This window comes from Calidris pugnax, unplaced genomic scaffold (assembly GCF_001431845.1).
Source record: "Calidris pugnax isolate Ruff unplaced genomic scaffold, ASM143184v1 scaffold41, whole genome shotgun sequence".
NCBI classification, from domain to species: domain Eukaryota; kingdom Metazoa; phylum Chordata; class Aves; order Charadriiformes; family Scolopacidae; genus Calidris; species Calidris pugnax.
The window spans coordinates 23,387,913-23,403,732 of NW_015094509.1; the positions used below are offsets into that span (position 1 = coordinate 23,387,913).

Here is a 15,820-nt window from a genome sequence, read left to right on the forward strand (position 1 = left end):
TGCATGTCCTTTGTCCTCTTTCTTGTGTCTTCCTCTCTCAAGGATCCATTACCTCAGTGATCAATAATTGATACTTTGTGATGCATGTTTATGCTCCTGTGGGCCACTGGTATCATCTTGTGTTTATACACTTCATCCCTCTACAATCATCCTCTTCCTATAATCTCCAAGGCCCATACATACATTGAGAATAACAATTCAGTGACATCAAAAGATAAAACGTAATACTGCCTTTTTCATAGTTAGCCAGCACGATTAGGAATTTGTAGTGAATAGGGGAATAATGCCAAAGAAGTTGATGTTTTCATACTCCATTTACCAGAGTAGAGCTTATTAAGTAGATTTCAAGGCTGAGAGGTTTATATAATGGAATAATTTATTCTGAAATGGAAAAATCAAGTCAATGCACAAGATGGGAAAAGAAAAATCCAAGATGATAGTACAATAGGTCAGATTATGCCCAAGTTTAACTTTGGTTTAGGTCTTTGTGAGATATACACTCTCTTTTCTCAGCATATGCAGCATTAGTATGAAACTTCTTTTTTTTTATTCTATATCCATTTCAAATTGCAACCAAAGAAAATGCATCGGTTAAACCCATCAGCCTAAGTTGACGGGTATATTCTGCTTCTCTTCAGTGCCTTTTATGATAGACTATTTGTCTTTATCTTACATTAAACATCTGTGGAGAATCATAAAGCACTTTAGAGTGCCTAAAAAAACCCAGAATTCAATAGCAGCGGTTTCTTTCTAAGCAGAAAACTCAGCAGTTAGTTAATGTTTTTCACAATTAGGGAAATGACACTTTCAAAGAATGCATCACAAACTTGCTCTGTGCTGAGGAATATTATGGGCACTATCTGAACACAGATTCCTACAACATATTTTACGTGCAGTTTCAGTGGTTCAACTATAAGCGTAGCTTATTAATCTTCTATCTTAAGGATAAAACCAAGATGTAACCACAAAATACTCTTTGATTCTTCCTGAACTGAATTTGCTTGCTCTGTCCTGTTTGGCTAAAAGAAAAAGTTGGTTTGAATCAGAAGCATTTTCTTTCTGCAGGACCAAATGAAATCTTCCTTTACAGAGAAACAGTTTCAAATTCATTAGCACAGTAAGGTGGGTCACTCAACTTGATTTTTCTTGGAGTTTCTCTTTGGTTTTTTTTGAAATAAAAGAGGCCTTCAAATTAGTAAAAAAGCCAAAGTTATCTTTTTTTTTTTTTTTTTACAATAGAACTGAATGCTAATTGCCCAACTAAAAGGCCAAAAGAGATGTTCAGCACTCCTGTATCTTTACATCAGCTGTTTTGTAGACGACAAAGCTAACGAGGCTTGATTTCCTATGGTTTTACATTGCATGTCCCCTACATATTCCTTATTTCAACAACCACCCAACCCAGAAGTATTTTTTGCGACCCTCTCTCTGCAAAATTCCAGTCTTCTCATTACCCACCTTTTGTTTCCATAGTAACTCAAGGTCTAACCATATTTCCTAAATACTTCGTACGCTCTCCTCAGCTTTCCCCCAGGTTCCCAGAGCTCTACTATCATAACTCCTGCTTTCTTTAACTACCACCTAGGTAGAATGGTAACACGAACAAAGAGTTCTGTTACCAACATGTTGATGAGCTGAATGACTACTGCTAGAATTGGTACTGGCTGATTCTCTCTTCCAAACAGCAGTTGCATCAAGAGAATCCCTTTTTACTACTCAGTGATGTTTTTCACTAAATTTAGAGGAGCTGAGTATTTCTTTGACCTTTCTCTTCTGTCTAATAGGGTGAAAATAACAGAAATGGCATTCAAAAGCAGAGCTAAGAATGACATGAGCCTTATTTTCTCAGGAAATCAGGGGGAAAAAAAAAGAAACAGAAGAAATTGGTCTTGTCAAATCGCAATAAATTACTAATGTCACCCAGTGTACTTTTGTTCTTTCACATTGTCCTGTTTCACTCATTGGGCAATCCAGAAGCTGTGGGGGAAAAAATATGATAATGGAGTCTCTGGTTGCTAAAAAAGGGCTGGAGAGTAGGGAGGAGCAGCTCATCCTGTTACAGTTGCTCAACCTTATTTCATCCAACAGGTTCAAATTAGCCTTGATATTTTTAGGGGATCCGGAAAAAGATGGAACAGTTTAGAGCAGCTGCATGAAGAGGAACAAAATGGTCTGTCTGATTCCTCCCAGCTTCCCCACGGTGCTACATCTGATATATTCTCTTCTAGAATCTTCCAGGAGTGGCATCATCATTACACCAGCTCCAGAATCCAGCAGCTCTGCATTAAGCTGGAAAATTCACTGATGTATGGAAGGTTACAGCAATGTCTCTCACTCCTGGAATATGTTATTTTCTTTTACTGTTGTGCCTCATGAAAAAGAAAACACTGAAGGAATACATAGAGCTTTTTTGCTATCTTCAGTTTAGTCAGAATAAGTCTTGTTACAAGTGCTTTCTTCCTTCTTTCTCTCCTTTTCTACAGTAATATACTATTTTGCAAGCTAGACAGTAAATTCTTTGAAGAAATGACAATGTCTGACATATGACTCCCATTCTGATTTAAGACTTACTAAGTAAGCAATCTAGAAAAAAGAATTTATATAGCAATATACTAACAGAAACATAGCAGAAAACATATGCATAACAAAGTTTATGAGAAGAACTGTAATAATTGCAACTTCAGCTATATTATACTTACTTTACACCAAGGTTCATGAAAATAATTCAAACTTAAATGCCATATATAAATGGACTATTTAAGAATGTTTCAAATTAAGGGAGGAACATCTTCATCATTTTCAAACTCAACATAACTCTTAGTCTTTGTAATCTTCTCTGGTTGTAGCCTGATAGGTCCCTGCCCAATTCGGTCCTTTTCTTGGATTATCTTTGTCACATCAGGGAATGAATATTTACTGGGATCCACTTCTAATTTCTCAACTTGTACATTCCTGAAACAATAGAAAAACAAATGGGAAAAACTACATTTCAGTGACAAAGGTAACAGAACTATTTTGGGTGCCTGTTTATAAATACGTTGATTTAAGTGTGAGAGTTGTTACTGAGTTAAACCAAGATTAAAAGTTTTTATTTCTTGAGATTTGATTGTCATAAAAAACACATTGTAAACACAGAAAAGTAGAACAAAATCCCTGAGATTTTGTACAAAAGAATCCTTAGCCTACAAACATCAAAAGTTAATTTTTTGACATCTATAATTTGCTTTAAATCGGAACATGTAATTGCTGGTATCACATTACAAATGGTTGGCTTCTGATGCAAGACAGGATATTTTAGTATCAGCTAATTTTAGAAATCAGCTAATTCTTATGTTTTGACATTATAGATCCTCACCACGCTTGTATTATGAAAACAATTTTAAATGAAAGTATAAGAAAGGTCAAAGCTATAACAGAACTCCCAAAGTCTATTGTTATTAAGGATATTCTTTTAGATCACACTTAAGGCAACCTATCTACATCACAATGATCAAAGATTTGAAATATTCTTATATTTTCTGTCTTGCAGCCCTAAAGCCACTGGTTTTTTTGAATAGGGGAGCTCAACAATTAAATAGAAAAACTAGCATGTTTTCAAGTAATTTGTAACTGTTTACAGGGAAAATGGCAACATGGAAATTTAACTATAAAATTATGTTCTAATTTCTGCAAATTCCACCACAGTTTGTACATCTTCATACTAATTTTCATTTTATACTGAGGAGTGCTACTTTGGGTCAAAGTTCCAAGCTTAACATTATAAAAGACAGTGCGTCACTCTTCAAAGATGTGAGGAAATTACAGATTTACCCAGGAGATCAGAAAAGCTCATTAGAACTAGAACAAACAAGAAGAGTCACTGGATAAAGAATGTATTTCTTTGATGACAATATGGGTAATGAAAACATGTAAATAAAGTCTATGAAAAGATTTTTAACCAAAATCACACCATCTTTAGTTGTTAAAACAGAGAGATAGCTTTGCCAAGGAGCTTCCAAATTCTACCAGTGCTTCTCCATCACGATTCCATGAGATCTGAGGGACATCCCAGCCCACATTTGTGTGCAGGATCTCTAGTCCAGTGGAGGAGAGATGCAGAGGGATTCATGGGAGTTTTCTTCCTCTCCTCCTCTGCTATGCCAAGCAAAGTATCCCTAACAGAAGAGGTAATAATCAGCCCAACCACCTCTTTCAGCCTTATGTCACTAGTTTTTTCCTGGGCTACAGGAATTATTTGCTCCTTTTGCTGAGTGGAAAACAACAAGAGAAACACCCTGCTTTAATAACCTGGATAACCGTTTCCAAAAAATGAGACAAACAAAAACTACTCAGAGGAGAATTTTATGGGTAATAAATACAGAACTTACTTCATTACCATAATATTCTTCACTTTATAAAGCTAGATTTTTTCCTTATGCTACACAGTTACTTGAAATAAAAGTGGATTCAGTGTGGCACCAGTCTAGAAAATGCTCATCCTCAAAGTAAAAGACATTTTTGTTTCCTGTGTAATATATGAAATACGCTGTGATCTGAAATAATTTTATCAGCAGCTGTTGGGGAGATTCCAATGAGAGCACACCATGTCCAGAATCTTAATCTAATCACTAATAACTATTCTGAAGCACCTCAGAAAAAGTTAAAAACCACTAATGAAAAAATTAATTAGCCTCAGCCTGTGCTTCCCTCACATGGTAGAAAAGATTTTCCTTGATTTGTAGTATTTTAATTAGTAGTGATATTTTACATTTCTTCAACAGCTCTAAAATTGTACAAATTTCTAGTCATGAAAACACAATAAACTCTATGGAATTTGAATAGCTAATTGCTTAGTAGCAGAATAATCTTCAGTACACCAGAAATTAATTAACAGTGAGCATCATAAGTAACAGTCCACATCAACAAGCTGTGAAAGGATTATATGCATCAGTCATTCTCAAAATTTGATCAGCACATGTTATTGAGAATTTATTAGCAACAGACAATAAGAAAGACTGAGAATCAAGCACAGGTGATTTTTTTTCCAGGAAGGAAGTGAATTTTTATGCCTTTATATGCACATAATCAAATATTTTATACTTGTTTAGTAAAGCTTCACAGTGCTATCTCAACGACCACAACACGAGGTAGACTCGTGTCATGCTGAAGTCAGTACAGCTACGACACACACATCTGCTGAGAATCTGCTCCTCTCATCATGTAATCTATGTAAGAAGAGGCACTGATGATGTCAAGACTAACCACCTGAAAATTTTTGGAAGAAAGAATGAGTTTTATGTCATGTAAACATTTTTTCCATGTAGTTCTGCCTAGCAGAATAAAAGTAATTTGTTGCTGAAGCTCTTCCACAAGCAACAGCAAGACAAAAGTGATGAAAACTATAATACTTCTTGCAGGACCAGCTACAGCACATTTCTGGAAATCTCAGTGTTTGCAAATGATTTCAATTTCAGGTTTAGGGAAAAAAAAAAAGAAGTTCCGTTTTTGGCACTGCTACCTGCTGCTGAGCGTTCTCTACTTGAGTGAAAATTATGGTCTAAAGACTAGAGAACCATACAAACTAAATAATACTGAATTAAAGTCTTTCTTTTTTCTTGACTTTTTTTTTCTTTTGAAAGGCTATTTCTATCTGTGCATAGCTCAACAATGCCTTTAAAAATGAAAATGAAAAGACTTCACAAAGTCCTTCCATTTTGCATAACTATAGCAGCCTGCTGAACAATCTGGTGTGTGACAGAGCACATATCTGATAATTTGATATTTTTTGATAATTTACACTTTTGTTCACACAGTCCTTAATCCCCATATTTGATATTTTAATGATTTGACAGTTACATTCCCCTGTTTCAACTTCTGAATTTCAATAAAATTTAGATTGTTAAAGATTTCTCATATGTTTGATCCAGAATATACGGGTTTTTGACATTTGATTGAAAGTTTCCTTTTGGCACCAGGATTTCCAAAGATATTTGCAAGTCACAACCAACAGCTTTGCAGAGGCACTTTTTCCAGTCTTTTAACATTGTGAATGAAATAGCATAAAAGTTATTATCATCTTAGAAAAAGTACTAATGCATCCTTTTCTAGAAAAAGAAAACAAAGTGATTTCAGTATCTGGAATTATATCTTATTTGAGAACTTTGAGAAAGACAAATCTTTATTTATGTGCTTTAAAAACCGATGGTGAATGTCTTACACCGGCCATACTCTGGTCTCAACTTTTGGAAATACAGGTTTAGAAATATATACTGGGTAATCTAAGCAAATAATCATGGTTTTACAGATACTTGGAATATTAATACTTCTTTCATTGCATAAGAGGTCTTTCAAATCTCTCTATATAGGTGTCATCTGAAATGAAGCTGTTACAGTAGTCTTCAGAATCAGTGGATCACTGGGAAGATATGAATAAACAATGGTTGGCAGAATCAAATTCATTTTTCAAGGACTGAACTACAATCAAAAAGAACTAATAAATCACTAGTAAAAAGTTCTGATAAAGAAAAGGCTGATAATACCTGGGTCATTCTGTTCTAAAAGACAAATACACCTAACAAATAGGATTCATCAGGTTAAGAATGTACATAATACTGGCATCCAAGTTTCTAAAAGTTAAACTGAAAATGACAGTCACCATGAGATTTTCAACTTCATTGTTCCTTCCTTTTCCACCTTTTGCACAATCACCTCAACATACCTGATTTCAAACTAACGTTGTCTGATAGCAAGTAGAATGCTCCAACACTTGCAATATGCAAATTGATCCTAAATTTCTAAGTCTGGCTATAATACTATTTCATTTTCATTCCTTGATTGACCCAGAAAAACAAAAAGCCCTTTTAAATTTGTCAGTCCCTGTGGAGTCCCTAATATTTAAAAATTTGGGAAGCTTACACTGAAAACACACTTTATTCTAACAAGGTGTTAAGACTTCATAAACAAAGTTATGGAATGTTACAAAGACACTTTAAAATACATCTCTGCCCTCAGTCTTTTGTCCTTGTCTCATACAGACAGCTGGAGATAACTTTAAGACTGTAGCAATCAAGAGTTAACTGAACACTGCTCTTGAGACTGTTCTTCTCCAGAAGCCATATTTCTGAATTCTTCTCACCCTTATTACAGTTATGGATTACCAGATGCCTGTATGTGCAAATTAATTTTCAAATCACTTCTTAGCCACCCCACCTTTTGTTCGCCTCATTAGTCAAATGATAGAGATGTATACCCTTTGATTAGCTCTAGGCCTCCAGGAGAATGCAAATTAATCTATACTTTAAGATTAACCTGAGCAAAAAGCCTTTTCAGTATGTTGCTTAGTCATACCTGACTCCACTTTCTATTTAAGAAGTCAATTGAATTAGAACTCCTATGGTTTCTCCTTTCCCAGAAAAATGTAACTTGGATTGTAAAAAATTCTTGATGTCCTCATGTCAGCTAACAAACTATGTAGCCTGAAAATATTATTTCTGCAAATCCATTTAACTCTCAAGACTTATGATCTGCTCCCAGGTATTAACAGAAAGCAAACAATCTCAATAGGATTGATAACTGATTTGCCATTTGTGATCTTTCCACAGATTTATTCATCTGTCATGCAGGCACACTTCAGATGTGCTTAGCTTTCTTCAATTTGAAATATTTGTGCTTGGTTTAGGCCTAGAAATGAAGGTGAATTCAGGTTTTGAAAGGTCACATAAATCTTCTTGCAGTTCTTTCAGATTAGTTTGTCTACAACTCAATTCAATTTCTGACCTCATCTTACCTCATGCTCCTAGTCTTAAGGAAATTATTAATTTTGTTCTACTGTATTTCTCTTTGCAACATGAAATTATCTTCTTTCCACCTTGTCACATCTCTATCCCTCTCTGTAAACTGTAGAAATGTAAGACTGGGAGAGATCCTCAGGCATTAAGTCTGTGGAAAGGAAGGGATTATTTCCACACTTCACAAGGATTCTTTCAAGGATCCAAATCAGGACTTCTCACTTCCAAAGAAAGATTCTTACCCTCAAATCTACAAATTTCTCCTACAAATTTGTTCTTTGCACCTTCTCCACCAAAATGTGCTAAGCTAAATCAGGGTCATCCAGTAAATTAGAGCTTCGAAATACATCTCATCTTAAGCAACACTGTTACATCTCAAGTGAGACAACTGTAGAGTTTTTTGAATAATCAGTCTTTCTTTCTTTGCTTGTTAATAAATGGGAAAAAGCTCAATTAAAAATAAAAAAATTCTCCAAGGAAAGTAAATTAATGCTTCATCACTCTGAAACTGTAAACCATAAAAGGAGTTCTGTTAATGAGTCTTATGATGACACGTTTGCTAGAAAAGGGTTGGAATTGAAATCCAATACGGTATTAAAAACATGCAAGTTTTCTTGACCTTAAGTTCAGCATAACTCACAGGCATTTTTATATATTTAAAGTTTCTCCCAACTAGTGAAGTTTGGCTGAAACTGGGTAGCCTGCTCACAAGCATTTGTAGGTGTACCAGCAGACAGTGGTGGATATTCCAGCAGCATGTTTTTCTTTTGTTTTCCCTTAAACAATCTGGATGAAAAAATAAACAAACAAAACCCCTCCCACTCCACTCCCAACCCCCAAAAACCCGTAAATTACATACTGCCAGCAAGAACTGATTCTAGTAGAAAATAAGTCAGATTTCTAACCTAATGCATTACAGTGTTTTCTACAGCACCTGCTGGTGTAGTCAACCAGTGCAACATTACTTAGCCAAGAGGAGAAAGACACTTAGAGCAGTCAGATTTGCAATGCTTGAGTTACTCAGAGAGAAACCTCTACTTTACATTCCTTATTTCATTACAAAATATGTATAGACAAGAACTTGCTGATTTATTCTTAATTCTGCTTTGTTAAGTACCCTAGAAATTGCTGGTCCATTCCTTTGCCTCTTCAAAGTAATCCATTCTCTGTATTTCTCAACCTCTCTATATAAAGAGCCACAGTAAAAAACCAAACCAACACAAAAACCAAAACGACAAACAACCAACCCACCCTCCCAATGAAAAAAAAAAACAAAAAACAAACAAACCAACAACAAAACCACAAAGAAAAAAGTATGTCTTGTGTATTCCTATGTATGTTTCTTTACGGGTTTACTGGAGGAATTTAACTGTGTATATATTTATATTTAGAAACATTGAGTTTTATATAATTTTATTTTATTTCGCCATGTGTTAAAGGAAGAATACTCTAAAGCTGAGAGTGTGAGACAAAGATTATTGACTTCATGTAGCTGTTATTCTTAAAATTTCCAGTGTGACTTCAGAAAATTAACCTCTATCTGAATTTCACCCATGCAACTGCAGCAAACTCAACTTCTGTACCAATCAGAGAAATTACTAGGCCAGTTACAGTGAGACTGGCACACTCAGCAGCTATATGCATAGAGGCTTTACAAGTATAATAAATCAGTCAAATTCCTCCCATAGAAACTTGTCTCTTTGAAGGTTTGAAATAGGGTTTTGTACACAGTCACAGAAGAAATCTCCTACGTGGCAGAAGTAATGACAGTATCATCCTGCAATCTAGCTAACAAGAGTTAAAGAAATTTAAAGCACTACATTATAGCTTAGCAGATTATATGTCTGACAGCACTTAGCTAAGACATCTGTAGCTGTCAAGTGTAATCACTATAATGAATGTTCTTCTGTAATCTAAGAGACAACTATTCAGCAAATTTTTAGCATCTGGCTAGTCAGCGACTTTTCAACTAAAGAGGTCAAAATTTACTATTTTTAGTAAGATTTCTAATTCAGAAGTCTTTTTTTCCTACTTCTAATTTTGTGATATATATCCCTGTAATATTTTGACAGTAAAATTTCTATTTTTCTTTCAAAATCTACAGTAAGCATATTCATAATTACTTAAAACCGCATTGAAATCAAACACAAATTCTTGAAGTTTCTCTGTGCCATGGAGCATCTTTAGTTCATCAGCGAGTGGGAAACTGGAACATTTCACATTATTACTTCCGTTACTTCCACGTTCCCATTATTATTTCTATTTAAATATTTAATGTGTAGCCAAAAGCACAGGCACACAGAGGGTTCGAAGGAAATATATATCTCAAATCCACAAGTTGCCAATTCTTTTGCTGTTTGGCAGAATCCATTTGAAAGAGAGATAATGTCAGTTTTCTAATGATGATATTTTTCTCCTGGAAAAAGCTAAGACATTTCTTTTAACTGGTTTCTTTCAATGTACCTAAAGTTTTAGCTGCTCTTCTGTGGGAAAGAACCATTTCTTTTGCAAAGTAAAGTCATAGAACAGTTTGGGTTGGAAGGGACCTTTAAATGTCACCTAGCCACCCCTCCTGCAATAAGGTGGGACATCTCCAACTAGATCAGGTTGCTCAGAGTCCAACCTGACCTTGAATATTTCCAGGGATGGGGCACCTACTACCTCTCTAGGCAACCTGGTGCAGTGTTTCAACACCCTCAGCATAAAAAATGCCTTCCTTCTATCTAGTCTAAATCTTCCCTCTTTTAGTTTAAAATCATTACTCCCTGTCCTAATAAAACAGTCCCTGCTAAAAGGTCTGTATCCATGTTTCTTATAAGTACTTTAAGTACTGAAAGGCTGCAATAAGGTCTCCCCAGACCTTTCTCTTCTCCAGGCTGAACAACCCCAACTGTCTCAGCCTGTCCTCATAGCAGAGGCACTCCAGCCCTCTGATCATCTTTGTGGCCTCCTCTGGACCCACTCCAACAGGTTCACATCCTTCCCACGCTGAGGGCTCGTTATCCACCTTTTGTTTCCATAGTAACCAAAGGCAGAATTAATGACAACTGACTCTTGCAGAGCCATTTTGCCAGTCTTCTAAATATTGAGACCCAGAAGAATGCTCACGATCCATACTACTTTTTACTAACTGCTTACTCTTTCTATGAGCATGCACCACAATGAAATCAAATAAGGAAACAAATGCAACACTTCAAATATAAACAGGTGAATTGCTTAACAAACTTCATTGTTACTGTATGATATTCTAGAATGAGTATCATTGTCTATAGCAAGAGGAAGAGGAAAGATTAAAAGATATATCATAGTATTTGTATTTAGACCAAGTGTCTAAAACCCTACTGTCTACCTGCAGCAAGGGTTATTAAGACTTGCGAAGAGTTAAAAGAAAAAATTGTGCATTGCTGATACTTGCTTGCTTCTGGCAAGTCATTACCTGCAAGATTTCAAGAGCTGGAGTTTACATGACATTTAGTAGGATGGATCTGTGTTATAAAACATTGCAAAATTGCTTTTTGAACCTAGTTATTATTGCAGTAGCTCAACCTGTATACCAGTGAGCAAATACATTAATGAGAAGGATTTAAAATCATTGCTTTCTAAATGTTTTTCAGACTTGAGTTACACAGCAAGGAGCTCTGCTGAGGCAATTCTCAGTAGGTGATTTAGTTTTAGCATATACCAGTTTAATAATCTGAATGAGCCAATGGGAAAAGACTTATCAGAAGAAATAAGTGCTTTTATGGCTCTGCTATGGGAGCCGATCACATTATCAACAGCACCAGACAGGCCATTAGTCTAAAGCTTTTGGACACAGTTTTATTCTGTACAAATCAATATTTTCATACTTTCAACAATAACATAGTAAGAAGCATACATTCCAGCATGTGAATAACAGACAGATGAAAACCAAAAATAATATAAAAGAAAAAAAGGAATTACCTTCTTCCAGTTTTTTGCGGTGTACTGCAGTCAGAATGTTTAACTGAAGTTGATACTTTTTGCTTCGGCAGGATTATTTCTTTAGCCTAGAATAAAAATAGACCAAAAATAAGTCTCATAACAGTTGATATTTATGCTCTCAAGCATTTTAATAATCTCTCAAAAAGAGAGAAATTAAGAGGGTAATTTTTTTCTTGTGACATTTACTCTATTAGATTTTAACACTTGTCACTCAGCATGAAACACATGCATAACACAATTTTAACCAAATTATCTGAATGGAGTTATATTCAAATATATATATAAGTATATGTACATATGTTTAAGTATTTAAATATATATATTTGTATTAAAATATATGCTGTCTAGTTTAGTACCACGTTAATAATGCACATTACTGATTTTCTCCATAACTAACTGGCTTATGATGTGCCTCCCACTTGCATTTCTGTTCTGGTATCCATGTGGTAGTTCAGACATTTTTTAATAAAGAATCTGCTGCAGTCTGGACTTCTCACTTTTTATAAAAGGGATTAGTGAACACAAACTCCCTCAGCTCTTCTGCTAAAATTCTCTAATTCAAAGTCCAAGTGAATCCTTCTTCTCAAAGAAAACACGTCCATCGCTATTTGTTTGGCAGACGTGTTACTGGCAAAAGGGTAGCTCTTGCCCTTCATAATAACACTATAGGAGAGGAACCCCTTAAGCATTTGAAAGAAAGGAGAATAGGAACCACATGGTTAATTTTATTGACTATTTCCTAGTACAACTGTTTTGAAAGTAATCTCTTCCAGATCACCAGTAAACTTATTTTCTCATTTCTAAAATATGCAAGAAATAAAGCAGATCCTGGAGCTTGTCATACATTGCTGAAATTCATTGTCAAGGAGCTGATTCCTTCTGATTCTGTATCTACTCTGGTGAAGGAAAGGTTGTTTCATTGGGCCTTCCCTCTCTCCTCAGCAGGCCCTCTAGTGTTCGTTCTGTAACAATAATTCATTTCTTTGAGCCCCTTGAGACTAATATTCCTTACTTGGTCCTCAGAGCACATCATCAAGGATGATGAGGAAATTTGCTGATTCTGCAATCAACAATAAAGGCTTCCTTGACAAGAAGCAATCCTGGAACTTAGGGAAGGGATAGGATTTGCCTTCTAGAACATTCATTATCAATTATCAAATATTGTTTAACCTAAGAGATCTTTTGCTCAATAGATGCCCTCCTACCTCTGCTCAAGAAAATATTTAAGTGATACTCTCTAATTTTTCTTGGTTTTGAAACAACTCCATATGCAAGAATGGTATGTGAGCTTCACCAAGTCAGTCCATCATCAAGACTGTCCATCTCTTAGTGACATTGCTCACGTGAGGATAACTGTTGTGGAACACAGAACTGCCATAGCTTCAACTGTGACTAAATATAGAACTTTGGACTCAGTCAGTAGGAAGATAACTGTGTGAAATTTTAAGCCTGTGATATACATATATAAATTAATATAATGAAGCTTTCTAAAAGTGATTTTATGAAACTGTTGTTAATATTTGCATTAATCAGAAAACAGAAAGGAGAGCTCTTTTAATATAATTATCAGAGAATTCTAGAAATGGATGTGTTACATAGAATCTAGAATATATTTGAGAAAACAGAATGAATATGTGGAAACAATATTTTTTAGCTGAGTCGTCTTTTCAGTCCACAATTTTTTCCTCCAGTGACTTTCTTCTACAACAGGAATTCCACTGAGTAACAGCGTTTCCCTGAAACACATTCATTCTGAAGCATTAATAGATTTCCAGGGTTCCCCAGCTGTATGTCTCCACATGTCTTTGACAGTAATGAAATATTACTGCATTTACCATACCTAGATAAGTGAGAATTATAGAGTGAAATTCTATCAAATAACCTTTACACTGACATGCATAATGTATACCCCTCCTATTTTTAAATTAATTCAGGAATCTAACTCATTGATCTCTAAGTTTCTAAATGCTTTTGAAGGCCTAGGCAATAAAAAGCTGTCAGAATTCATTTGTGACTGCTTGTATAATAAAGAATTAATCAAAGAGTCCAAATTTTGCTCTCTGAATCACTAAAATAAGGAAAGTGAAGTTTTAAAACATGACACAATGTCTCAGAACCCTAAATAAAAACTGCTTGCTAATAACACTGATTTTTGATGCTGTTTCTCAGACATTAATTAAAATGCTACTGCTGTAATCTACTGATGACATTTTACAAAATCACTGATTAAATATGCCAATTTTTGTCAAAGTCTATTAAAGAAACTCTCAGTTTTTAATTTTTCTGCATCATCTGCAAAGATGGCACTGCCAGAGCATAGAAGTTCAAAGTTTAAAAAGCTTCATGTCACAAATATTTTTCTCACAAAATTAAGCACGTACAAGGTAGTCACTCTCAGCTCCTTACTCATGCAAAATCTCTGTACAGATGATCACTACAGTGAAAACACTGAACTTTAAAAGCATCTCTACATCACTTCACTGAGTGTTGCGTCCTTCAGTTTGTTTTGGTGACCTTCCAAACATTTTGGTAGACACTGCTTTATAAAGACACTCATTCTGCAGTGATTTGTTGTGCAATAAACAGTATATTTAAGAAAAAAAAAATCTTTCCAGAAAAAGTGAAAATTATTTGCTTTCTTTCACTTCATGTGGAATTTACTATCTCCAACATCTGTGGTATGGCAAGGTCATCAGAGAGGCAAGGAAAGAGGTTTTGTTTTTCATTTTAAAGGCTGGGGAACTATGAACAGGCTGGAAGATGAATGGTGAAAGCTTTAGTAATCTGATCAGAAACTCACTAAAGCAAGTGAAAAACACCTACTGAATTCAGTTAGTGCTTTGTTCTGTTACTGAAAAAAGAGAGATCATATCAAGTTAGTATTGCAAGAAGCTTATTATAGGAGACTATTTTTAGGTTTAAAGCATTCTAAACATTTCTGTTACCTAAAGAATGTGTGAGGCCATTTACCTAGGTGCAAATAAATTTATTTTTATAATAATTGTTGATCAGGAACAAAATGGGTAAATACAGTGCAATATAGTCATTAGGCTTGTCTTATCACTGATATAGGCTGAAATAAGTTGCATGAACTCTATTCTTCCTATCATCTTTCTAAAAGGAATTCATATTAAATTGATGATCTCAAATGAGTATTCTCAGACATTGTTCATAACCTCAGCCATAATGTTCTTGAGGAAAAACATCTATTGGCCTTCCAGTTGTTGCTAAACTTTATTCATTCTTCCTAGATTACATCCCAATGATACCAATAAAATTGGTATGGATAGAGAGAATGTGAGGAGGACGTGAATCCCCAAAACATAGCGCGTGCACTCTAATTCAATGCTGAGGGAAGGGACCAGATTCTGTGACTGTCATACAGAGCAAAGAACAATAGGTTTGTACCCGCTACGTGCAAATGCTGCAACGCAGCACAAATCCATCTTTTGTCAGCAAATCCATGGAGTTCACAGGATCACAGACTCACAGAATGGTTGAGGTTGAACAGGACCTCTGGATGTCATCTGGTCCACTCCCCCTTCTCTAGCAAGGCCACCTAGATCCAGTACCTGGGCCTATGTCCACAGCTTTTTAGTATCTCCGGGGATTGGAGACTCCACAACCTCCCTTGGCAACCTGTGCCGGTGCTTGGTCACACCCACAGTAAAAAAGTGTTTCCAGATGGTCAGATGAAACCTCGTGTTTCAGTCTGTGCCCACTGCCTCTGGTCCTGTCACTGGCCACCACTGAAAAGAGCCTTGCTCTGTCCTCTCTGCACCCTCCCTTCAGGTTTTTATATGTATTGATAAGATCCCTTCAAGCCTTCTTCAGCCTGAACAGTCCCAGCTCTCTCAGCATTTCCTCATAGGAAAGATGCTCCAGTCCCTTAATCATCCTTGTGGTCCTTTGATGGATTCTCTCCAGTATGTCCACATCTCTTTTGTACTGGGGAGTACAAAAGAGATGCCTGCTGGCAGCAGTCCTAGTGCAGCCTAGGATACAATTATCCTTCTTCGGCAGAAGAGGATGTTGCCAGCTCATGTTCAACTTGGTGTCCACCAAGGCTCTCACATCCTTTTCTGCAAAGC

At 35.7% G+C, this 15,820-nt stretch overlaps 1 protein-coding gene across 1 annotated transcript in view; it reads right to left on the minus strand.

The window, feature by feature from the left end:
* Window positions 1-358: 358 nt before the first annotated feature.
* The window catches only part of LRRC6 (leucine rich repeat containing 6), a 33,223-nt gene continuing 17,761 nt past the window's right edge, over window positions 359-15,820 (minus strand). Inside the window, exons 11-12 of the mRNA XM_014965187.1 lie at window positions 11,709-11,794; window positions 359-2,952 (exon numbers count right to left, since the gene is read on the minus strand). Of these exons, the coding sequence (XP_014820673.1) occupies window positions 2,769-2,952; window positions 11,709-11,794 (270 nt within the window). The 3' untranslated portion in view covers window positions 359-2,768. The remainder of the gene's footprint in view (window positions 2,953-11,708; window positions 11,795-15,820) is intronic.